The 27,366-nt window shown below is 45.0% G+C and overlaps 1 protein-coding gene across 1 annotated transcript in view; it reads left to right on the forward strand.

Moving 5' to 3' along the window:
- DGLUCY (D-glutamate cyclase) overlaps positions 1–27,366 on the forward strand; it is an 86,489-nt gene that overhangs the window by 46,861 nt on the left and 12,262 nt on the right. Inside the window, 5 exon segments of the mRNA XM_070594427.1 lie at positions 2,320–2,580; positions 7,723–7,822; positions 10,360–10,394; positions 10,397–10,507; positions 13,231–13,350. Of these exon segments, the coding sequence (XP_070450528.1) occupies positions 2,320–2,580; positions 7,723–7,822; positions 10,360–10,394; positions 10,397–10,507; positions 13,231–13,350 (627 nt within the window).

The following is a 27,366-nucleotide window of genomic DNA, read 5'->3' on the forward strand; positions in this document are numbered from 1 at the left end:
TAATGATGTTTGCACTAATAATTCACTGCTTTAAAGTTGACAAAGTTCTCTCTCCCCTCCTCTCTCTTTTAGTGCCGACCACATCCTGTGACATAGGTTACATTACAAATTTTTTTTCTTTGAAAATGTTATTTTTCTCCCCCTTTTTTTTTTGAGGAAGATTAGCCCTGAGCTAACATCTGCCGCCAATCCTCCACTTTTTGCTGAGGAAGACTGGCACTGAGCTAACATCTGTGCCCATCTTCCTCTGCTTTATACATGGGACGTCTGCCACAGCATGGCTTGCCAAGCGGTGCCATGTCTGCACCTGGGATCTGAACCGGTGAACCCCAGGCAGCCGAAGCGGAACGTGCGAACTTAACCGCTGTGCCACCGGGCCAGCCCGCTATTTTTCTCCCCTTTTATCAACAGTAACTCATGTTCATTGTAGAAGCATCAGAAAATATATGAAAGTAAAGAGGCAATAAAAATCACCAGAATGCTATCACAATTAACCAGTATTAACAATTAATGTTTGCCCTTAATGTCTTTTTCTTCAGTCTTGACCCCATAAGACCTGTATACCTATAGGAATGTATGTATATATATATATGGGAATCATGCTGTGAGACTATTTTAGGACTTTCTTCTTTCACTTTTTAATACATTGTGAACATCTTTTTATGTCATTAAAGTCTTCTGCAACATCCTTTTTAATGTTTGCATGGAATTCCATTTTACAAATGATCCACTATTTTATTAACATGTTATTATTTGATGCTATAAACAATGCTGCAATGAACATCCTTGTGACTCCATTTGTGTACATACCCAGGATGACTTTATTACGATAAATTCCTAGAAGTGAAATATTGGTTCCAGTGGAATGTTCAACTCTAAGGGACAAATCACCCTCCAGATAAATATTCCAGTTTCCACGCCCACTGGCAGTTATGTAAGGGGCCATTTCCCCACAGTCTGCCTCCACCTGGACCACCCCTACTCTCCATCACTCTCCATGTGGGAAAACTGAGGTTCAGAGCAATCAAGGGATGAGGCCAAGGTCACACAGCTACAGCGTGCCAGCACCTGGGCTTGGATGTAAGTTTCCAGATTCCAAATGTGGAACTGTTCCCCCATAACAGGGATCCAAACCCTTTGTTCATTCACATTCCCCAGGCACCTCAAATGGAAGCCGACATCCCCTCATGTCCCTTAGGCCCACCTTCCATTTCAGCCACAGCTGGGGTGGAACTTCTGAGTCACTTCCTGCCTTCATGTGGCACAGATATGGTCTGAGGCGACCTGAATATGGACGAAGACACAATGTGACGAGCACAATAGCTTCCCACTGAGGCTCGGGTCTCTCTGCTTCTCACCAGAGCAGGCGCAGCCCAGGAGTGCCGAGGAGTCAGCTCCCTGATGGGCAATGGTCCCCCAGGAGGTGGTGGGAGCCGGTGCATAAATGCCCAGGCTCCCTGTCCTGTGGCAGGACAGTCCTGAGGTGTGCACCACACCTCTTCTTAGAGGATCTCCAGCCCGCTCGAGCCCCAGTGCCTTAGGAATTAACTGGCTCACTCACATACCCATCAGTGGCTTCCTTCCCTTTGCTATCCCACTCCTTCCGTCTTCTGACTTGTTTCCTGGGCTCACCTTCCACTGAAATACCTGCACACAAGCCCTTGTCTTAGAGTCTTCTTTGGCAGAAGCCCCAACCAACACAGTAGTGTTTCCCTCCCTCCTTCTGTGTCCCTTGTATTTGGGTTTGCTAAACTGCTATAACAAATAAGCCCCAAGACACTTTGCTCAAATACAATAGAATGTATGCCTCCCTCACCCAATGGTCCAGGGTGGGTCTTCCAGGGTAAATGTTCTAGTTCAGCAGGACTGGGAATCTGCTCCATCCAGTCACTCAGGGACCCAGCAGCTCTGCCATCAATCATGAGACCTCCAGGGGGCGCTAGCTGTCAGCATCCCAGCCCACAGGAAGGCAAGAGCTTGGAGGAGTGAGCAGGAGGTGTGCAGCCAGTGCCAGGGTGGCACACATCACTTCCACTCCCATTCCCTTTCACCCGCTCTACGAATGCTGCCTAGAGAGAGCTGAGTCTTGTGGCCACAGATAACTGAAAGAGAGGCTGCTCAGCCATAAATCAGCTACCCTTCATTCCTGGGCATGGGGAAAGAGGATATTCTGGTGAACAGTTAGCAGTCTCTGGCATATCCTTCAAATCTACTTCTGAAACAAACAAACAAAAAAACCAAGCTACTGTTTGCCTAAGTTTCTACCAGAAACACAATTCCATTATTTGGTGATTTGATTTTATTTTTATGTAATTTCAGGCAACTGGGGGATCGGGCACCTGCTTTGCAAAGATGAGCTGCTGAGGGCCTCTCTGTCACTGTCCCATGCCTGCTTGGTGCTCATCACCACTGGGTTCCCCACGCATTTCAACCATGAGCCTCCGGAAGAGACAGACGGCCTGCCCGGAGCCATCGCTCTGGCTGCCTTCCTGCAAGCCTTGGAGAAGGTGGTCTCCACGATAGCTGACCAGAGAGCCTTGAGTTTGTACGGGGAGCTTGTGGAAGAGGCTGTTGAGCAAGGTGAGCAGTGACATGAGGGCGGCCCACTTCCCCAAATGGGCCTTTGTGGGCAGAGGATGGAGGGAATCAGCGTTTGTGGAACTTACGCTGGGCACCCAGGCATTGACATGCGGCTTTTTCCTCAGAGCTCAGAACAACTCTGGTGTAAGCAGCATTATCCCCATTTTATAGATGAAGAGACTGAGGCTCCGAGGGGTCCAGGTATTTACCCAGGTGGGGATGGTGAGCTGGAATTTGAACCCAGGTTCACTAGGCTCCAGAGCCCATGATCCCACATGAGCACCTGCTGCCCTCCCTATGAGAGGCAAGAGTGACCTGAGGAGGACTCCCCACAACCCAAGGCAGCCCTGGACCCCTAGAGTTGGGGGTGGGATAGTTGAGTATAGAGTGGTCGAAAGGCTCAGACAGCAGTGTCCCACCTGGCCAGGCGGGCAGGGATGCCCCAGGCTACCTGGGTTCCTGGAGTGTAAACAACTGCTCCTTACCTCTCCTCCTTTCTGCAGGTGTTGTTCAGGCATGAGCTGGAACCCTGGTCAATCTAACCTGCTTCCCACGACCTATCTCTGTGTCCCTCAGAGCAGTATCTTTTCCTTTCAGCATCTGAAAAGTACTTGAACCCAGTAAGGCATATCCTAAAGCACCCCTTACGTTGAAAGTTTCAAAAAGGCTGTGCTGTGCAGACTGAATCAATTCCATGCAACAAATGTGTGTTGAGCACCTAGTGTGTGCTGGGCACTGTTTTAGGCTCTTGAAATCCATCAGTGAACAACAGCAGAACTGTCCACTGTCCTGCCCTCATGGAACGAGTGTCCTAATGGAGTGTAACAGACAATAGACAATATAGGAAAAGAGTAAGGTATATAGGATGTTAGGAGGCGTAATGCTATGGGAAAAAATGGACAAGGGTAAGGGATTGGGGAGTGATGGGCTAGGTGGCAGGCTGCTGTTTTAAACAAGATGGTCAGGGAAGGCCTCCTGGAGAAGGTGACATTTGAGCCAAGACTTAAAGTTGATGAAGGATTGAGGTCAGAGCTGGCTGAAGGAACTGAGTCCCAGGCTGGGTCAATGGCCAGGGCAGAGGCCACTGGGTGGAGTGGGGGCCCTGCAGGTTTAAGAAAGGGCAACCGGCCAGCTGACTGGCCTGGAGAAGACAAGGAGAAGAGAAGCTGGACAGGAGGACAGAGAGGTCACAGGGGCCAGACCAGGAAGGGCCTTGAGGGACACTGTGAGCAGCTGGGCTTTTGTACTTGGTGAGATGGGAGCCCTGGGAGGGCCGTGCTCTGGCTTAGGTTCTGGAGGATCACCCAGATAGCTACAGGGACAAGGGGGGAAACAGGAAACTGGCCAACTTATTGCAGGCAGAAGATGAGGGTGGCGGGGAGTGGGTGGTGCCCTGTGACATGTCCCTTTGGCCCCCTTGTGATTTCAGCTGAAGTGGGGGTGGAAGTTCTGAGTCACTCTGACCTGACTGGGCTCCACCACAAGCCGATGGTCTGTGGGGTTTCTCCAAAGCTGTATAAAACCACTCAGCCCAGAAGTCTGGGGGCTCATGCCTCTGGGACCCTCTCAACCAGTCGGGGAGGGGAGCTAATGCCCTGCCTCTTGTCTTTTGGAGACTTACAGGTCCTGGTGGAACTGAGACCCTGTTGCCTAGAGCAGAGACCTTAAAAAGCACATACCCTCCTATTGGCTTTTCCTCCTTTTCCTCCTCACTTTCCCTGTTCCCTCCCACCTGACTCCTGGGATCATCTCCAAATAAACCGCCTGCACCCAAGGCTTTGTCTCAGACTGTGGTTTCAGGGGACCCCAAATGGTTGAATGGTACAGGTGGAGGTTGTGAGAAGTAGCCAGATCTATATACATTTTGAAGGTAAAGGCATGATTTCCAGGTGGACTGGATGCAGGTGTGAGGCAGAAGAATCCGGCATCGCTCTAAGGTTTTGGCGGGGTAACTGAAAGGATGGAGTTGCTGGAATGGGGAAGACCATGGGTGGAGCGGGTTTGAGACTTGAGCCCTGTCGGTGGGAATGTAAAATGGCGCAGCTGCAGTGGAGAGCAGTATGGCAGTTCCTCGGGAAATGAAAACTAGAAAATACCGTATGACTCAGCAATTCTACTTCGGGGTGTACACCCAAAAGGACTGAAAGCAGTGACGCAAACAGATATGTGCACACCTGTGTTCATAGCAGCCATATGCACAATAGGCAGAAGGTGGAAGGAATCCAAGTGTCCATGAACAAATGAACAGATGAATAAAATGTGGTCTATACATACACGGAATATTACTCAGCCTTAAAAAGGAAGGAGATTCTGACACATGCTACAACATGGATGAACTTTGAGGACATTATGCTAAGTAAGATAAGCCAGCCTCAAAGGAACAAATACTGTATGACTCCACTTATATGAGATACCTAAAGTAAGTAAAGTCATAGGGACGAAAAGTAGAATCGTGGTTGCCAGGGACTGGGGTGGGAGGGTGGAATTGGGGAGTTAGTGTTTAATGGGTATGGAGTTTCCATTTGGGAAGAAGGAAAAGTTCTGGAGGTAGATGGCAGTGACAGTCAAACAAGAATATGAAAGTACTTAATGCCAGAGAACTGGACACTTAAACGTGGTTAAGTGGCAAATTTTATGTTATGTGTATTTACTGCAATTACAATTTAAAAAATGTTTAACGAGTGCAGGTTTGAACCTATTAAGTGTGAGATACTTCTTGGACACAAGCAGAGAAGTCATGCATGCACTTAGATCTATGAGTCAAGTTCAGGAGAGCAGTCTGGGCTAGAAAGATAAATGGGAGAGCTGCTGGCATATTGAAGGTCAAGACACTGGATGAGATCACCGAGGAAATAAAGGGAGAGAGAAAAGGACCCTGGGTGTGCCCTGGGATGCTCCATACTGAGAGGTCGAGGAGAAGGAGGAGGCAGCAAGGGAGGAGGAGAACCAAGGGACTGTTTTGTCATCAAGGAGAAGGGACAGCCAACTGTGCCAACAGGCTGGCAGTCATTTCCATCTGACAACCGGTGTGGTGGATATTGTTAGGCACCCACTTTCCCAGGAGAAGTTCTGCCCTCCTGCTCACCCGATGGCCTGGCTCAGAGGCTTCTGCTGGACTTGAACACAGAACTCAGGCTGGCCCACACGGTGGCTGAGGTGGGGGGTGTTGCTACACTGGATTTTGCAGAGCTTTCATTACATTTGGACGAAGAAAGGAAAAGCCATTTGGCCTTTTAGTGAAAATTATTTCAGTTATTTTTATAATGGAAGCCTAGGAAATGTTTAAAGAAGAAAAAACTCAGTCATCTCTTCTTTGTCTTGAGCATAAATTGACCAAATTGATAAACTGGTTTTTGGTAGCTCAGGTTCGGGTCCCATTTTCCCCCGCCCCTCCTTTCTGGAGGCTCTTTCTCTCTGTGTGCCCCACTCGAGGACACATTATGGTCTCTGTCCTGTTTGGTTCCCTGGTGCCCCTTCTTACTAGTAACCTATATCCTTGATGCAATTTGAGGAAGATGAGAAAGCACCAGCCCTCGTTTAGCACTTGCTGTGTGCAGGCCGCAGCTTGGTGCTTGACACGCATCGCATCCCTGAGCCACCGCTATCTTGGGGCGGGAGGGCACGATTAACCCCATTTTCAGAAGAGGAAACTGAAGCTCAGATCGTCCCCGTGGCTTTCCCAAGGTCACGCAGTTAGAACTGTCGATTCCCACTCAGGGTTGTTTGGCTCCATCCAGTCCTCTTGCTGGGTCACCAGGCTGCCCCTCAGAGCAGCGAGAGGGACTGGGTCTTTCAGCTTATCATGACCACCCTCCATTCCCCAGCTTGTCACGTCACATGTAGAATGTGCCCGGTGAGTATCCCTTGATGGGCCGACTGCCCTCTACTGTTGTTCCCTCTTAGACAGGGGGTGGGGCTGGGGAGGGAGGTCAGGGGAGCCACAGTGGGGCACCTTAACATCTCTGAGAATGATTCTGGCTCCTCACTCTCAGCTTGCTGCAACAGCTCCTGAAGGGCTGGGAACAGTGAAGCAGAGTGGGACGCAGCCGTCTTGAAGCCACGTTTATAATACAAGCACATGGATTTAACATAGATAGGATGCTTCCTTGGGTGACTTTATGCGACGGGTGTGAGGGCTGATGATGGAGATTAGTGGGGTGGCCAAAGCTCCCCCAGGCTTCCCACTGGCACCCCTCCTGGGCCACAGAGAAGTCCGGGAGCTCCTGCAGAACCAACGGGACCATAAGTGTTGGGTCCATGATCTCGCTCCTGGGACCTCTGTCAGCTGTCTCAAGCTCTGCATGGAAAAGACTTCACCCTGGGCCAGTGAATATGCAAGGATTCCACCCTAAACTGCCACGAGGTGGATTCATTAATGGAAAACCAAATCAATTTTATTTTATTTTGGGATTTGTGTGTTTTCCACGTATTCTACAATGATGTGTGCTAATATTGCATTTTTAAGAGTCAGATTCACTTTGGAAATCACTCCGATACCAGTAGCTACTCAGAGCCCAGACTCTGGGACCTTTTCTCCGCTGTTCTTGAATTTCCCTGAAGGCAGGCAGGGAGGTGGGGGTGGGGAGCAGACAAGAACCTGAGGTGGGAACTGGAGACATGACACTGACCTACATACTTGGCTTTGCCCAAGTTATTTAGCGTCTCTGAGCCTCAGTTTTCTTCCTCTGTAAAATGGAACTAATAATGGTTCTTATCACGCAGAATTGTTGTGAAAATTAAATGACAGCATGCATGTCACGTGCTTAACAGAGGGCTGGCTCACTGTCACCGTGGGCATCTAAACGTGTCCCCAGCACTCACGATGGCAGTGGGCCAGAATAGGTCTCTGTTCACATGGTATTGTGTGCATCTGTGTGCAGCATATCTTCCAGCCCACAATATTGGTGACACCAGCCCAATTCCACCGCCACGCCCCCACCAACCCTAGGGTTTACTCAGGACTAAAATAAACTTAAGCATCCTCTGTGTTGAGGTCTTGGCCCACCTAACAAAGTATTCTACAGGCAGATGTCATTCACTGATGGTAATGAGACTTTCCAAAGAAGCTTTTGAAAAGCCAGCGTGAATTCCCAAAATGCAGCACGAGAGCTGATGTGTCCACCCTTTGCCTTTATTTTCAAGGTGTTCTGAAGACACAGATCCCAATGTTAACTTAGCAAGGTGGATCAGCAGGAGCTGCTTAGGCGTTTCTATGCAAAGATGGGGACCCCAGGTCACCTAGGTATGTGTGTCCTATCCCAGTTTAATTGGGTGAAGATGGAAAAGTCCACGTGCTATTAGCTTTGACAGCAAAGTTTCCGCACCCCTCAGCCCTCCAAAGAGAACGAAACCATGAGCCCAGGGGTTCTGATGGGCCAGACTAACCAACCAGGCCGGGGGGTTTCAAGGTGTACTGCGGGCTTTGCAGAGGGTCTCTCTAAGTAACAGTTCTCTGAGGGATGGCATGTCTTCCTGCTAGAGGGAGAAAATAGGAAAATGATAAAAAAACAAAAACTAGCAGTTTGTCAAACCCACTAACAAGTGTCCACTTAGAATTTAAAAACACTGCTTTGATAGGCCTGGAGGGCGAAGCTGTCTTGCAGCTCACAGCAGAATCCGGTGTTCCTAAGGAGGACCCTGCGTCACCAAGGGAAAGTTCGACTGTGGATCTGATATGCTATTTAAAGCTGCAAGAATGTGTGTGGCACGTATTAGAAATGTCTGTATTCCCTGAATGGTTGGCATACAAACAAAACCCTGGCCCCTCAGGGAGAAACTGGAGCATTCTCTTAGGTGGGACCCCTGATGCCAGATAACACAGTGTTGCTCTGCTGAGTGGAGGGAGGTGAGCCAGATCTGACTGTGGGGAGAGAGGATTCTGCTGTCTTTGGAGAAGATGCATTCACTCTTCCCAGGGAGCAGGCTTCCCGGGAGGGAATTCCTAGCCATAGCTAAATGGACCCTTCTGGCCTACAAAAAAAAGTCAATTCACTTTCACAAAGTATGTAACTGAGTTCTCCCCGGGAAAGGTGCAGAAACAGTGCTCTCCTTCCAGAACAGAGAATGTATTGATCTCAACTGGAGCTCTTCTACCAAATTGCCTTTCATCACCATTGATGTAGGATGGAGGAAGTTCAGGGTCAAAGCTCTTGCTTCTGTTGATTCTGCTTCTCAGTGGGTGCCTTTTCCTGTACGGGGCTTGTACCTCAGGATTACATTCCAACTCCTGCTCATCCAAGCAGACATCACGCCACCACATTCTAGCACAACCAAAGGACACGGACAGGCACGAAGATTTTCTTTTTAAAAAACATGTACAGAGAAAGCACGCAGAGTTAAGATATTTTTTATTGTGGTAAAATATACATAATATAGAATTTACCATTTTAACCATTTTTAAGTGTACTGTTCGGTGTCATTGAGTACATACACGTTGTTGTTCAGCTATCATCACCATCTGTCTCCAGAAGGTTTTCATCTTCCCAAACGGAAACTCTGTACCCATTAAACACTAACTCCCCACTTCCCCAAGGCCCAGCCCCTGGCAACCACCATTCTACTTTCTATCTCTATGAATTCATCAATTCTAGTACCTCATATAAGTGAAATCATACAGTATTTGCCCTTTTGTGACTGGCTTATTTCACTTAGCAAAGTATCCTCAAGCTGCATCCATGTTGTAACACATGTCAGAATGTGCTTGCTTTTTAAGGCTGAATAATATTCCGTTGTACGTATATACCATCTTTTGCTTATTTGTTCATCTGTTGATAGACACTTGAGTGGCTCCACCTCTTGCCCCTGGTGAATAATGCTGCTAGGAATATGGGTGTATAAACATCTCTTCAACACCCCACATTCAATTTCTTTGGGAATACACCCAGAAGCGGAGTTACTGGATCATATGGTAATTCTATTAAATTTTTTGAGTAACCACTACACGGTTTTCCATAGCAGAGTTAAGATTTTAAAGAACTCCATCATGGGGGGATTTAGAGAGATATAAAAGTACAATTTTCCTGTTCTTAAATCGGATTATGAAAATAATATTCCTCCTAATAATAACAGAAACCTCAACCACCAACGCTTACTGAGCACTGAGGAGGTGTGGGGCTCTATGCTAAGCTCCTCTTGTGCATTTTCTCATTTGACCCTTTCGACACTGTATGAAATGGGTACTGTTGTTAGGTCATCTGACAGATGCAGAAAATGAGGGTTAGAGAGGGTAAGCAACTTGCCCAAGGCCAGTGGCATTGGAACCTGCACGATCTGATTGCACAGCCACATTCTTACCGCCAGGCCATCTGTGCCCCTTCTTTCTCTCTTTCTGTCTAAAGAAGTTTATCTTGTGTTAGACTCATTCATCTTCTATTTCAATTCCTTTTTGGTCTGTTTTGTGTCTGTAAACTGAACAAGATCTTGGAAAAGGGCAGCAGTGGGTCAGTAGCAGCCAACACTCAAACCACCGGATGCTGGCTACCCCACTGGCTCTGGGCAGGGCACCAGCAGCATCCACTATGCAACCTTGACCTTCAGTGGTCCTGCTCTCACAGCCTCTGACTCTAATAAACTGCTAAAGATTCTGATACTATTTCTTAAGATGATCTGACGGACTAGCCGCCAGCACAGGCCCTGGCACGTGGCAGATGTTCAGCCAAGTTCTGTAGGAATGAAGGAATCAAAGAAAGAATGAAGGGTCCTTCACACAGACACACAAAGGCGTGACCACCAGTGCAGCCACGCTCTCCATGAGGACCCTCTGCCCTTGCTTCCTGGCAGATTCGACCATCTGGTGGTGATAGAGCGCACAGGGAGGCCGCCGACGGCAGTCACTACAATGCGAGGAAGATGAACTTCAAGCACTTGGTTAATCCCATTGACGATCTTTTCCTGGCAGCTCGGAAGATTCCTGGAATCTCATCAACTGGTAAGCAAGGGGCATTGAGAGTTCGCCAAGAAGATATCAGCGCTAAATCCCTTTTTATTGACTGTTGAACACAAGGACAGGAAAGAGTTATATGGGGACCATCATTTTCCACTCCAGAGATGGCCATTGTTTATTACAGTTGGCATGGCCGCTAATGACACGGTCACTTAGAAATCTGATGTCCCCACAAGCAAGGAAGGGAATGACATTTAACCGAGCATATTCTATTAGCCCAAGTCTAAAATATTGAAACTAATAATAAAATAGTAACAGTCATAAAATCGAGGCATGGCATATTATTTTGGTCATCTAGGACAAATGTGCCATGTGTACTATGTTTCATCTTATGAAGCATATTAACTTTAAAAAATATCTTCAATATAGGATCAGTGCAATCTTTTGATTGCTAATAATATAATAATGTGACTATTTGTGTTTGTACAGAACTTTATAGTTTTCAAAGAGGTTTCACATCCATTGTATTGTTTAAGCCTCAATAAAACCCTGTGAGTAGGTAAGGCAGGTATAGTGTCCACGAATGAGGCCTAGGGAGGTTTCTTGAGGTTGCCCAGCTAATTAGTGTTGCTGGGAGAATTAGGAGTAGAGTCCAGACTCCCAGGACCCCACCTGATATGCTGCTCACGGAATCCTGTTGCCTTTATGAATTTCTGAAAGGCTTGATGTAAGTCCCAAGGAGAACCAACATTCCTCCCTAGGGGTAAGTATCCGACCCTGGAGTAATTAAGGCGTGTGTCCTTCTGTGTTTATTTGTTTTCTCCATTCAAACACTGCCGGAGTGTTTCCCAGACTCATTAGTCTCCTTTGGCTTTTGAGGTTTGGATGAGACAATGAAAGTCTTCCGGCCGAGGAGAAAATTTCTGCAAATCGCCCTGGTCTTTCCCAGAAAGAAGGCTTGGGTGTGGTGCCCACAGCCAGCTGGCTTGTGCTTCCTGTCTCTCTGGGTCTGCGCAGGCGGAGGACCTGAGCCTGAGGGAGGCATTCCCAGGGTGGAAAAGGGAGGAGTTCTGAGTCCAAGGGGCAATCAAGGTCCGAGGGAGCTGGCGGAGCATGCACTCTTCCCTGCCATGTGGACCCTCGATTTGTGCAGATCCCCTCAAATGATGCCCCCAAGATCCCAGAGGAAGTTAGTAGAGCTGGCTATTTGCACCTTCAGACTGCCTCCTTTGTGGACCCCTGGATCATTCTCTTGCCCTCAGGAGCCCAAGCCCCTCCTGTGACTTCCCACAGCCTCCTACCCAACAGGACTACCCCCGAAATGTTCCTTCTCTCCTCTCCTCTCCTCCATCAACACCCCTCTTCCTCAGTTCCACAGGCAGCTGCTTTGTCACGGACACAGCCCTCAGTTGAGAATCACACACCCACCTTCCACTCACTACCCGGGGATGGCCCCTCTCAGAGACTCTCTGAGCTCTGAAAGGTGAGGAAAACAAGGCCACGGACAGGACTGACCCGAGGAGTGAACAAGGTGAAATTCCTAAAATGCTAAAGAGCAGAGACCGAAATAGATGAAATACCAGTGCTAGGTGGGGGTATTATTTTCCTTTATTCAATGGGCTGTAACGGACCTAGAAAACTGTTCTGTGAAAAATCCTCAGGGTGTGGTGGACCTAAGGCATTTGGTCATTCACAATTGTCCGCTTCCTTTGGCCGAGTCCAGGTCTCTGGTGCTGGAGGTGAGTCAGCTCTAGTTCCCCTCTCTGCCATCTCACAATGAATGCTCCCTCGGGTGGAATTCTTCCACATCTTCCAAGCCTTTGTAGAAACAGACACAAAAACAGTCCTGGACAACCATTCTCTAGGCTCGGGAGGCCTGGCCGTCTGTCCTCGAGGCACTTGGACAAGCACCTTGGGTGAAGTTATCTTGAGGCAGCTGCAACCGTCTTCTGGAGACAGATTCAGCTGACCTCTAGTCTACAGGATCCTCCAGAAATACCTGGACTCAGGGCCAATGGGGTTCCAGAGCATCACCTCAAAGTGTACAGGCTCACCAATGAATTAAGTAATTTCCAACATTTATTTATACTAATATATTTATTCTAGCATTTATTATGCTAATTAATAAAGCCTCTAGTGCTGATTATCAGATTGGCCTTTAGACTGTGGTCTCTTTCAGATGCTAACCAACCACCCCTGGGGTGTATATTCCTGATTAGGCTACTTCAGATGTTAACCAAGCACCCCTCTGGTGTAGATTAAAATTAACTGACACTTACACATTTCACATTCTTTAAACAGCAGCCTTTAAAGTCAATTACAGAATTGACTTCAACAATCTGTAACAGTTCCCTTCTGCCAGTAGAATGCTGTCTGGCCACATGAATGGGGCTCAGGGCCTTGTGACTGCTCTCTGAGCAGGAGCCACTCAAGAGGAGAAGGAGTCCTGAGTGTCGCCATACCCATATCTCCTGTGGGCCTGGCACACCAGCATAGAGGGTGCTCCATCTGTGACTGGAGAATGTGACCCAATAGAGGACGTGCCACACACTGTTGAGTTCCGAACTTTGACTCATTTTTAATTAGAAGAGTTTCTAGGACACTGGAAGGAGAAGTACAGTGTGTTCTGGTTGTCTGAAAGTACATGCAGAGCCAACCCCTTTCCCCTCCCTGAGGCAATGAGGCACATGTGAAGGGGCTGCCCAGCCCCACAACTACCCCCCATTTTGCCTGATCTTCTTTACTGACTCTGTCCCCAATCCCTCCAGGGGTTGGTGACAGAGGCAATGAACTTGGGATGGGCAAGGTCAAGGAGGCCGTGAAGAGGCACATACAAAATGGGGACGTCATTGCCTGTGACGTGGAGGCTGATTTTGCTGTCATCACTGGTGAGTGCTTGGATGGCTGGCCAGTGAGGCCTGGCTGTCCAGGGGGAGTGAACTGGCTTGGAGCCTGTCCAGCCAGAAACTCGTCTCCTCTGTAAGTGGAGTCTAGAGGGCACCAGGACAAGAAGGGGACCTAGTTCTCAGCTTTTGGTCTCTCATTCAGTCATTCAACAAACATTTACTGTGTGCCAGGCATTGTTCTGGGTACTGGGGTTAGAATAGCAAGGGCCCTGCTCCACAGAGCTCCCATTCCAGTGTCAGGGGACAGACAATGAGCCCTAACAAATAAGTACACGAGATCCTGCTAAATAGTGACAAGAGCTACAGGTAGACCAGACACAATGACTGGCAGGCCACTTTAGATCAGTGGTCAGGGAAGGCCTCTCTGAAGAGGGATCACCTGTGCTTTCATCTGTGCCTGCTACATGGTGGAAAGGAAGAGAACAATCTATCAAATGTTTGGAGGATGCAGGATGCTTCCCACCTCTCCCTTCACTTACCTCTGCCCCCGGCTACCCCTCCCCCCCCCCACAGCTTCCCTTCCCCATCAAGACAGACCTTTCAGCATCCAGGCCCTTCCAGGCCCCACCCTTCCTCCCTTGACACTGCTACAACTTTCAGGAATTTTGACAGTTACCTCAGAAAGACTGGCTTCCACTTCACCATCAGAACCAGCCTGATGATGAGCAGAAACCTCTCCAGGAACCTGAACCCAGGCAGGAAAACCTGAACTGTAATTGATGAATTGCTGGACAAGTCTGAGAGAGAAAAACTCCAGGGGACCCAGTCATAGGGCCCCCCACCCCTCCCTGCCCCAGCTTTTCTGAGTTTTGCCTCCAGGAGCTCTACCAGGTCCACATGGTGAATTTCAGAGAAAAATCCCCTCATGCTTTAGGCAGGGGGAGGGGAAGAAGAACCATTCTGTTCTTAACAACACCTGCTCTCAGAGGAAACTGTTAGACCAGAGCCTAACCTACCTGGGAGAAGGGAAATGCCCAAAAGTAGACAACATGCATCTGGAGGGAAGATCCAAGATGGCGGCGTGAGTAGTCTTCTTCATCTCTCCCCCTTCGAATCTACAACTAATTGGACATTCATTGCTTAACAAAGGATATCCATATAGCATCTCAGGACACCTGAGAGACCCACGCTGCTATACATCGGAAGGTGGACGGACTTCCCTCCGGGAGGAGGTGGAGATAGGTGAAAACTCTCCGACCCCGACCCCGAACAGCCTAGTACCTGCAAGCGGCTTTCTTCCAGCGGATGCCCCCAGAACATCGACACACACCTAGGGCAGGAGGGAGCGCACACCAGAGGAGCGACGGTGGAAACAGGTGACCAGAGCCCTACCTAAGCCCCCCGCAATTACACCTAAGCCCAGAGGGAAGCTCCAGAGTTACACACCTGAGTCCGCGGGGAAAACCTCTACCTGCCATTAGTGGGGAGGCCCCGCCTAGCATACACAACATCGGGAGGGTCCCGGAGAGAATCCCAAACAGCGCGGCGGCCCGTCAGCTGCTGCTGCCGGCCCCACTGACTGCCGGGCGGGGCTCGGGACTACCGGAGTGGAGCTCCAGCAGCCGGCTCCGCGGCCCGGGGGGGAAGCTCCAGACTTCCACCTGGGCAGCAGACAAAGTCTCTGCCTGCCATTAGCGGAGAGGCCCTTCCCAGCATCTACAATGCCGGGAGGGTCCCAGAGAGAATCCCAAACGGCGCGGTGGCCTGCCAGCTGCCGCCGCCAGACCCACTGACTGCGGCTATTGTAGCTTGGGGCTCAGGGCTAACGGAGATCTCCTGGGAGAGGACTGGGGCTGGGTGGAGCTCCAGTGGCCAGCTCCGTGGCCTGGGGGGGATACTCCAGAGTTCTGGCCCAGCAGTAGGCAAAGTCTCTACCTGCCATTAGCGGAGAGGCCCTGCCCAGCATCCACAAAACCGGGAGGGTCCTGGAAAGGAGAATACCAGGCAGGGCAGCAGCCGGCCAGCTGCCACTGAACTCAAGGTCTCTGGCTATCCCCCAGACAGGGCAAGGGGCTCCCCGAGATCCTGGGGGAGAGGACTGGGGCTGGGTGGAGCTCCAGCGGCCTGGCTCTGTAGCCCAGGGGGGAACCCTACAATCTCACAGCAGCCTCAGTGAAAGCCTCTGCACAGCACTAGTAGAGAGCATCCATCCGGCAGCCACAAGGCTGGAAGACCCTGGGACAAAAGTAGCATAGCTAGGTGAGCTAACCACAGACTGCAGAAGATGCCAATAGCTCTGCTGTGACCCATAGTGGACAAGTGAGATTTTGTGGGCGCTGACAGTGACAGAGCTGCAAATATAAGTGATCCTGCCCCTGGCCGCTGGAAAAGCCCATAACACCGCTGCAGACCCCAAGGAAGGAGCATGTCTAGGTGGTCTGCAACAGTAGGCACCAGCAGCCTGAAGACCCCCTGTGATGGCCCCCACAGCTGAAGAGGGAACCCACAGGACCACTGTGACTACGAGGAGGGGCCCAGGCCCAGTTAGCAACAGCTGATAGGGTTCCTGGTTGAAGAAGTATAAACAGCTGTCCCCCCACCACACCAGTAGAAACAAGTGGAAGCAGTAACTAAACTCTATCTCTATGCAGAGGCACAAATCTACAACATCAAGCAATATGAAAAAATATATTAAATCTCCAGAACAGAAGGAAAATAACAAATACACAGAAAACAATCCCAAAGAAAATGAAATATATAACCTAAATGACAATGACTTCAAAACAGCCATCATTAAAAAACTCAATGAGTTAAAAGAGAATTCAGATAGACAACTCAACGAGTTCAGGAGCTATGTCACAAAAGAGTTTGATACTATAAAGAAGAACCAAACAGAAATACTGGAAATGAAGAACACAATAGAGGAGATTAAGAAAAATCTAGATGCACTGAACAGTAGGGCTGATAATATGGAGGAAAGAATTAGCAATTTGGAAGATAGGAATATAGAAATGCTGCAGGCAGAGGAGGAGAGAGAAGTAAGACTAAAAAGAAATGAAGAAACTCTCCAAGAATTATCAGACGCAATTAGGAGATGCAATGTAAGGATTATAGGTATACCAGAGGGAGAAGAGAGGGAGAAGGGGTCAGAAAGCCTATTCAAAGAAATAATGGCTGAGAACTTCCCAAACCTGGGGAGAGAGATGGAACTTCATGTGACAGAAGCCAATAGATCTCCAAACTTTATCAATGCACGAAGACCAACCCCACAGCATATAGAAGTGAAGCTAGCAAAAGTCAACGACAAGGAGAAAATACTAAGGGCAGCCAGGCAGAAGAAATTAACCTACAAAGGAACCCCCATCAGGCTATCGGCAGATTTCTCAGCAGAAACTTTACAGGCTAGAAGAGAGTGGAATGATATATTCAAAAATCTGAAGGACAAAAACCTACAGCTGAGAATTCTCTACCCAGCGAAAATATCCTTCAAATATGATGGAGAAATAAAAACTTTCCCAGATAAACAAAAATTAAGGGAGTTCATTGCCACAAAACCTCCTCTTCAGGAAATGCTCAGGAAAACCCTCATTCCTGAAAAATCAAAAAAAGGAAAGGGGCTACAAAACCAAGAGCAAAGGAGATAAGTAGAAGGACAACAACAGAGAGTAGCAGCTCTACATCAGAACAGATTAAACCATGGGACGAGAAACAAAGGAAATTGAAGAAAACCGGAAAACAAGATATAAAATGGCAGCAGTAGGCCCCCACATTTCAATAATCACTCTAAATGTAAATGGATTGAACTCTCCAATCAAAAGACACAGAGTGGCAGGATGGATCAAAGAACAAGACCCAACAATATGCTGCCTCCAGGAAACACACCTCAGCCCCAAAGACAAACACAGACTCAGAGTGAAGGGATGGAGGACAATACTCCAAGCTAATAATGAACAAAAGAAAGCAGGTGTCGCTATACTAATATCAGACAAAGTAGACTTCAAAGCAAAACAGATAAAGAAAGACAAAGAGGGACAGTATATAATGATAAAAGGGACTCTCCACCAAGAAGACATAACACTTATGAATATATACGCACCCAACACAGGAGCACCAAAATTTGTAAAGCAACTCTTAACAGAACTAAAAGAAGACATCAACAACAATACAATAATAGTAGGGGACCTCAACACACCATTAACACCAATGGACAGAACATCCGGACAGAAAATCAACAAGGAAATTATAGAATTAAATGAAAAATTAGACCAGATGGACTTAATAGATATATATAGAACACTTCATCCAAAAACAGCAGGTTACACATTCTTCTCAAGTGCACAGGGAACATTCTCAAGGATAGACCATATTTTGGGAAACAAAGCAAGCATCAATAAATACAAGAGAGTTGCAATAATATCAAGCATTTTTTCTGATCATAATGCTATGAAACTAGAAATCAACTACAAGAATAAAGCAGAGAAAGGTGCAAAAATGTGGAGACTAAACAACACGCCTCTGAACAAACAATGGATTATTGAAGAAATTAAAGAAGAAATCAAATATTATTTGGAGACAAATGAAAATGAGAACACGACATACCAAATCATTTGGGATGCAGCAAAAGCAGTCCTAAGAGGGAAATTCATTGCAATACAGGGTCACCTCACTAAACAAGAAAAAGCTCACATAAGCAACCTCAAACAACACCTAACAGAATTAGAAAAAGAGGAACAAACAAAGCCCAGAGTCAGTAGAAGGAGGGAAATAATAAAAATAAGAGCAGAAATAAACGATATTGAAACAAAAAAAGACAGTAGAAAGGATCAACGAAACAAAGAGTTGGTTCTTCGAAAAAATTAACAAAATCGACAAACCCTTAGCCAGACTCACCAAGAAAAGAAGAGAGAAATATCAAATAAATAAAATTAGGAACGAGAGAGGAGAAATCAACAGAAATCAACAGATACCAATGAAATACAAGGGATCATGAGAGAATACTATGAAAAACTATATGCCAACAAATTGAACAACCTAGAAGAAATGGACAAATTCCTGGACTCCTACAACCTCCCCAAACTGAATCAGGAAGAAATGGAGAATCTGAATAGGCCAATCACAAGTAAAGAAATAGAAACAGTAATCAAAAACCACCCCAAAAATAAGAGTCCAGGACCAGATGGCTTCTCTGGAGAATTCTACCAAACATTCAAAGAAGATTTAATACCTATCCTTCTCAAACTATTCCAGAAAATTGAGGAAGATGGAGTACTCCCTAACACATTCTATGCAGCCAACATCACTCTGATCCCCAAACCTGACAAGGACAACACAAAGAAGGAGAACTACAGGCCGATATCACTGATGAACATAGATGCAAAAATCCTCAACAAAATTCTGGCAAACCGAATATAGCAATACATCAAAAAGATTATACTCCATGATCAAGTGGGATTTATACCAGGGACACAGGGATGGTTCAACATCTGCAAGTCAATCAACGTGATACACTACATTAACAAAATGAGAAACAAAAACCACATGATCATCTCAATAGATGCAGAGAAAGCATTCGACAAGATCCAACATCCATTTATGATAAAAAAAAACCCTCAATAAAATGGGTATAGAAGGAAAGTACCTCAACATAATAAAGGCCATATATGACAAACCCACAGCCAACATCATACTCAATGGAGAAAAACTGAAAGCCATCCCTCTGAGAACAGGAACAAGACAAGGGTGCCCACTTTCACCACTCCTATTCAACATAGTATTGGAGGTGTTGGCCAGAGCAATTCGGCAGGAAAAAGAAATAAAAGGAATCCAAATAGGTAATGAAGAAGTAAAACTCTCGCTGTTTGCAGACGACATGATCTTATATATAGAAAACCCCAAAGAATCCATAGAAAAACTATTAGAAACAATCAACAACTACAGCAAAGTAGCAGGGTATAAAATCAACATACATAAATCAGTAGCATTTCTATACACTAACAGTGAACTAACAGAAAAAGAACTCAAGAACTCAATCCCATTCACAATCGCAATGAAAAGAATAAAATATCTTGGGATAAATCTAACCAAGGAAGTGAAAGATCTATACAATGAAAACTACAAGACATTCTTGAAAGAAATTGACGATGACATAAAGAGATGGAAAGACATTCCATGCACATGGATTGGAAGAATAAACATAGTTAAAATGTCCATACTACCTAAAGCAATCTACAGATTCAACGCTATCCCAATCAGAATCCCATGATCATTCTTTACAGAAATTGAACAAAGAATCCTAAAATTCATATGATGCAACAAAAGACCACGAATTGCTAAAGCAATCCTGAGTAAGAAAAACAAAGCCGGAGGCATCACAATCCCCGACTTCAAAACATACTACAAAGCTACAGTAATCAAAACAGCATGGTACTGGTACAAAAACAGGTCCACAGATCAATGGAACAGAATTGAAAGCCCAGAAATAAAACCACACATCTATGGACAGCTAATCTTCGACAAAGGAGCGGAGGGCCTATATTGGAGAAAAGAAAGTCTCTTTAACAAATGGTGCTGGGAAAACTGGACAGCCACGTGCAAAAGATTGAAAATTGACCATTCTTTTTCACCACACACCAAAATAAACTCAAAATGGATCAAAGACCTAAAGATTAGGCCTGAAACAATAAGTCTTCTAGAAGAGAACATAGGCAGCACACTCTTTGACATCAGTTTCAAAAGAATCTTTTCTGACACTATAACTCCTCAGTTGAGGGAAACAATAGAAAGAATAAACAAATGGGACTTCATCAGACTAAAGAGCTTCTTCAAGGCAAGGGAAAACAGGATTGAAACAAAAAAACAGCCCAGTAATTGGGAAAAAATATTTACAAGCCACTTATCTGACAAAGGGTTAATCTCCATAATATATAAAGAACTCACACAGCTTAACAACAAAAAAACAAACAACCCGATCAAAAAATGGGCAGAGGACATGAACAGACATTTCTCCAAAGAAGATATAAGTATGGCCAATAGACACATGAAAAGATGTTCATCATCGCTAATCATCAGGGAAACGCAAATCAAAACTACACTAAGATATCACCTTACACCCGTTAGATTGGCAAAAATATCCAAAACCAAGAGTGACAAATATTGGAGAGGTTGTGGAGAAAAAGGAACCCTCATACACTGTTGGTGGGAATGCAAACTAGTGCAGCTACTATGGTAAACAGTATGGAGATTTCTCAAAAAGTTAAAAATAGAAATACCTTATGACCCAGCCATCCCACTACTGGGTATCTATCCTAAGAACCTGAAATCAGCAATCCCAAGAGTCCCCTGCACCCCTATGTTCATTGCAGCATTATTTACAATAGCCAAGACGTGGAACCAACCTAAATGCCCAGCAACTGATGATTGGATAAAGAAGATATGGTATATATACACAATGGAATACTACTCAGCCATAAAAAAGGACAAAATTGTTCCATTCGCATCAACATGTATGGACCTAGAGGGTATTATGTTAAGCGAAATAAGCCAGACAGAGAAAGACGAACTCTGTATGACTCCACTCATAGGTGGAAGTTAACATATAGACAAGGAGAACTGATCGGCGGTTACCAGGGAAAAGGGGGGGTGGGGGGTGGGCACAAAGTGGGAAGTGGTGTACCCACAACATGACTAACAATAATGTACAACTGAAATCTCACAAGGTTGTAATCTATCATAATCTTAATAAAAAAAAAAGTAGACAACATGCAACAGTAGATGGATAATGTAAGCAGAGAGATGGAAATTCTAGGAGAGAATCAAAAAGAAATGTTAGAGATAAAAAATACATAAGAGAAATAAAGAATGCCTTTGATGGGCTCCTTAGGAGACTGGACACAGCTGAGGAAACCATCACTGAGCTTGAGGATATGACAATAGAAACTTGCAAAACTGAAAAACAGAGAAAAAAGACTGAAAAGAACAGAATATCCAAGAACTGTGGACAATTACAAAGGTATGACATACATGTAATGGGAATACCAGAAGGAGAAGAAAGAGAGAAAGGAATGCAAGCAATAATTAAGCAATAATCACAGAGAATTTTCCCCCCAGATTACGGTCAGACACCAAACCACAGATCCAGGAAGCTCAGGGAACACCAAGCAGGATAAATACCAAAAAGCTACAGCTCAACATATATTCAAGCTTCAGAAAATCAACAATAAAGAAAAACCCTGAAAGAAGACAGAGGGAAAAAAACACTTACCAATAAAAGAGCAAAGACAAGAATTACATCCAACTTCTCAGAAACCATGCAAGCAAGAAGAGAGTGGAGTGAAATATTTAAAGTATTGGTGGAGAAAAACCACCAGCCTAGAATTCTGTACCCTGTGAAATTATCCTTCAAAAGTAAAAGATAAATAAAGACTTCCTCAGACAAAGAAAAATTGAGAGAATTTATTGTCAGTAGCTCTGTCTTGCAAGAAATGTTAAAAGAAATTCTTCAGAGAAAAGGAAAATAATATAGGTCAGAAACTCGGATCTACACAAAGAAAGGAAGAGCATCAGAGAATAAATAAGTAAAAGTAAAATAAAAACTTTTATATATTAATTAATATAACAGTTTATTCAAAATAATAATAGCAACAATGTATTCAATTGTGTATGCTTATGTATATATACATGCTTATATATGATTATAAATGAAATTAATGCCAGCAATAATACAAGGGATAGGCAGGAGGAATTAGGAGGAATATTTTTTTATTATAAGGTGCTTGCACTATCTGTGAAGTGGTAGCGTTATTTGAAAATGGACTTGGAATCAGTGTAAATGTATATTGCAAACTCTAGGGCAACTGCCAAAAAAAAAGTTAAGAGAACAAGTATTACTGATATGCTAAGAAAGGAGAGAAAATAGAACCATAAAAAATGTACAGTTGGGGCTGGCCTGGTGGTGTAATGGTTAAATTCACATGCTCCACTTCAGCTGCCCGGGGTGCATAGGTTCGAATCCCAGGTGCAGACCTACACACTGCTCGTCAAGCCAGGCTGTGGTGGTGTCCCACATACAAACTAGAGGAAGATTGGCACAGATGTTAGCTCCATGACAATCTTCCTCAAGCAAAAAGAGGAAGATTGGCAACAGATGTTAGCTCAGGGCCAATCTTCCTCACCCCCGGCCCCCAAAAAAGTACAGTTAAAACCACAAAAGGCAGAAGAAAAGTGGAAGACAAAAATAGTAAAAAGGAACAAGGACAAACAACAAATAGAAAACAGTAACAAATATGGTAGATATTAATCCAACCATATCAATTATCACCTTAAATGTCAATGGTCTAAATACCCCAATTAAAAGACAGAGATTATGAGAGTGGATCAAAAAACAAGACCCAACAATGTGTTGTCTACAAGAAATCTACTTTAAATATAAAGATACATATAGATTAACAGTAAAAGGATGAGAAATATATACCATACTAATACTAATCAAAGGAAAGCAGGAATGGCTATATTAATTTCAGACAGAGCAGACTTCAGAACAAGGAATGTTATCAGGGTTTAAGGGGGCATTACATGATGATAAAGGGGTCCAAGAAAACACAACAATTCTTTTTTTTTCCAGATTGGCACCTGAGCTAACATCTATTGCCAATCTCTCTCTCTTTTTTTTTCTTCTTCTCCCCAAAGCTCCCCAGTACATAGTTGCGTATTCTCATTGTAGGTCCTTCTAGTTCTCCTATGTGGGACGCTGCCCCAGCATGGCTTGATGAGAGGTGCTAGGTCTGTGCCCAGGATCCAAACCAGTGAAACCCTGGGCTGCTGAACCAGAGCATGTAACCTTAACCACTCAGCCATGGGGCTGGCCCCTAGACACAACAATTCTTAATGTATATGTGCCTAACATGAAAGAGTCAAAACCACATGAGGCAAAAATTCAGAGAATGTGAAAATAGATGAATCCACTATCATAGTTGGAGACTTTAACAACCCTCTATCAGAAATGGACAGATCCAGCAGGCAGAAAATCAGTAAGGACATAGTTAACTCAACAACACCATCAATCAACTGGACATAATGGACATCTATGGACTACTTCATCCAACGACAGTAGATTACACCTTCTTCTCAAGGAAACAGTCAACAAAATAGACCACATTCTGGACCATAACAAACACCTTAACAAATTTAAAAGAATAGAAATCATACCATGTCTGCTTGCAGACCACAAGGGAATTAAAGCAGAAATCAACAACAGAAAAATAGGTGGCAAAATTCCCAAATACTTGGAGATTAAACCCCACACCTCTAAATAACACATGGGTCAAAGAAGAAATCTGAAGAGAAATCTAAAAATATTTTAAACTAGACAAAAATAGAACATCAAATTTGTGGGATGTAGCAAAATCAGGGCCTAGAGGGAAATTTATAGCATTGAAGGCATATATTAGAAAAGAGGAAAGATCTAAAATCAATAATCTAAGCTTCTTCCTTAGGAAACTAGGAAAAGAAGAGCAAATTAAATCCAAACTAAGCAGATTAAAGTAAATGATAACAATTAGAGCAGAAATCGATGAAATTGAAAAAGGAAAACAGAGAAAATCAACAAAACCAAAAGCTAGTTTGTTTGAAAAGATCAATAAAATCAATAAGCCTCTAGCTAGGCTAAGAAAAAAGAGAGAAGACACAAATTATTTTATCAGACATGAAAGAGGGCACTTCACTATAGATCCCATGGAAATTAAAAGGATAATAAAAGAATACTATGAACAACTCTATGCCATAAATTTGATAAATGAAATGCTTAAGTTTCAATTAACAAGATATCTACAAGATTTATGCGATGGAAACTACTAAACTCTGATGAAAGATATCAAAGTAAATAAATAAAGAGATATTCCATGTTCATGGATAGGAAGATTCAATATCGTTAAGATGTCAGTTCTTCCCAATGATGTATAGATTCAAGACAATACCAATCAAAGTCCCAGCAAGTTATTTTGTAGATATCAACAAACTGGTTCTAAAGTTTATATGGAGAGGCCAAAACACAATATTGAAGGAGAAGAACCAATTTCGAGGATTGACACCACCCGACTTGAAGGCTTATTATAAAGCTCCAGGATTCAAGACAGTGTGGTATTGGCAAAAGAATAGACAAATAGATCAGTTGAACAGAATAGACAGTCCAGAAATAGACCCACATAAATATAATCGAATGATCTTTGACAATGGAGCAAAGATAGTCTCTTCAATAAATGGTGCTAGAACGACTGGCCATCCACGTGCAAAAAATGAATCTAGACACAGACCTTACACCCTCCACGAAAATTAACTCAAAATGGATCATAGACCTAAATGGAAAATGCAAAACTATAAAACTCCTAGAGGATAACATAGGAGAAAATCTAGACTTTGGGATGGTGATGCCTCTTCAGATACAACACCAAAGGCACAATCCATGAACAAAAGAATTGATAAGCTGGACTTCATTAAAATTAAAAACTTCTGCTCTGCAAAAGACATTGTCAAGAGAATGAGAAGACAAGCCGTAGACTGGAAGAAAACCTCTACAAAAGACGTATTTGATAAAGGACTGTTATCCAAAATATACAAAGAATACTCTTAAAATTTAACAATAAGAAAACCAACAGTGCAATTAAAAAACGGGCAAAGGACCTGAACCGACACCTCATCAAAGAAGAAATGCAGATGGCAAATGAGCATATGAAAAGATGTTCAGCATCCTATGTCTCTGTTCTCCGCCCTGGATTAGCTTTCCAGCTGGCACACCCAGAAGAGGAAGAACAAACCCTGCTCCTCAGGCCTCCCGTGTTTGCTCGCTGTGGAAGGACCCATTATCTGCAGGTCTCCTTTATCCTGGGATCTTGGATCTGAGTGGGAAGGGAGCCTCTGGGAATCTCTTTGGAAGACCTCAGATTTCCTCAAGTTTATCTGCCACCCAGAATGTAGGTTCTCCGTATAATTAATCAAATCCCAAGGGCTTGGCCAACTGCATCACTGAGGTGGTGGTTTTAGCAGCCCCCAAGGAGAGGAGGTGAGCCCAGTTGGCAGTGGGGAGTGTGGGTGACTTGTAATGAGAGCTTCAGATGAAAATCTGTGGGTTTGAGGCTGAGAAAGATGAAAAGGGACCCCTCCAGACAGGATTGGGAGCTAACAGGACCTGAACACAGAGAACTTTGTCTGTTCCTTCAGCTCAGTGTAGACAAGAAAGATCTAGGGCTCTGGAATCAGTCAGGCTGATGGCAGCTCCATTTCCAAGCCTCGCTGTCCTCACCCATGAAGTGGGTCTCTGTAAGGATTAGAGAAACCCTTTGTAAAGTAGTCCTGGCTGGCCCTGGGCTGGACGGTCACAGCAGATTGCTACTCTTATTCCAGGCTGGGAGGTCAAGAGGGGGCAATTGACAGGCAGGGGGATGTCCCAGGAGAGTAAATTAGGAGGCACAGCAGCCCGGCCCGTCTCCATCCTTGGCTCTTGACACCAGGGATGGCGGCAGCCCTGGGCTGCTCAGCAACTTGTGGGGCCCAGCTACAATCAGGCAGGTATGACTGGAGTGAGAAGAGCAAAGAGCCCACCACAAGGTCCACAAGCAATGGCGCCCTGGCCCTAACAGTGTGCTGTCCTGTCCTGTTTGGTGCCTGCAACCCAAGTCAGCATAGAGATCAAAGTTTGCAGTGGGACTCACATCTCACAGGGCTTCCCAGAACAGGGCCCCCACATGTGGGCTCAAGTCTCTGGTCTTGGGGCCCCTCTAGGCCTCATCTCCCTGATCCCCACTAGGTACCCCATGATCCAGCCATGCACGGCCACTGTCATTGCTCAAATACAGCATGGGTTTAACGGGTTTTTTTGTTTTTTTTGTTTTTGGTGAGGAAGATTGTCCCTGAGCTAACATCTGTGCCAGTCTCCCTTTATTTTGTATGTGGGATGCCACCACAGCATGGCTTGATGAGCCGTGTGTAGGTCTGCGCCCGGGATCCAAACCCATGAACCCTGGGCTGCTGAAGCAGAGTGTGCGAACTTAACCATTACACCACCAGGCCAGCCCTGGGTTTAATTTTTTTAATTGAAAGGATGATGTGACAACAATACTGTAGACATTCTGAAAAGGTGGGTAGCGAAGGGAGATGGAAGGAGGCAAAAACGCCGTCATCGCTCCATAACACAATTGGCATTTTTAGTTTTGCGTGTCAGCTTTTAATTCTTATACTTAACACATACCCATTTTATCTAATTTCGCCCTGGTCAACCTGCATTTTAAATTCTTCTCTTTCCCTTTAATATTAACTCCCATATGTTTTTATTTTCTATATTTGCATGGAGGCTGAGTATGGGTGCTGGAGTTCCACAACCATGTGGATATACTTAACACTGCTGAACTCCACACTTAAAAATGGTTAAGATGGTAAATTCTATGTTATGTGTTTTTTTTTACCACAATTAAAAAAAAAAAAAGAGTATGGCCTCTGGAGGTAGCCGCCTGAGTTCACATCTTCCTATCCATGAACACTTACCAGCTGTGTGACCTTAGGCAGGTTACTTAACCCCTGTGTGTCTGTTGCCCAGTGCTGCAAATGAAGATAATAATAATACCTATACCTCACAAACTTGTTGTAAGTATTCCAGGAGCTAATCCATGTAAGGCATTAGAACAGTGCCACGCTTTGTACCTATTCACTCAAAGCAAGTTATTCTATTCCATTGACTATGCCATTGATGACAAGAATTGCCATTATTTTATGTACCATTAAGAAAGGAAAAGATTGCCAATTATAACTGTAAGATACTATTGATTGTAAGAGGCATCTCAATTTCAGAAATGTAAATATAAAAACTGCATCTTAGAATCAGTGAAATACAATACTATTGTTATCGCATGGTCCTCATCCACCATATTTTGATATACACCTTGTATTTTCACGCCACATGCCTGTGTCCTCATGGAGTGCTTGGGTTTTTTTCTACCTGAAGCGCCCCCCACTCCTCTACCCTTCCTCTGGCGAATTCCATCCAGTCTACAAGGCCCGTATGAAATGACCCCT

This window comes from Equus przewalskii, chromosome 25, assembly GCF_037783145.1.
Source record: "Equus przewalskii isolate Varuska chromosome 25, EquPr2, whole genome shotgun sequence".
Classification (NCBI taxonomy): domain Eukaryota; kingdom Metazoa; phylum Chordata; class Mammalia; order Perissodactyla; family Equidae; genus Equus; species Equus przewalskii.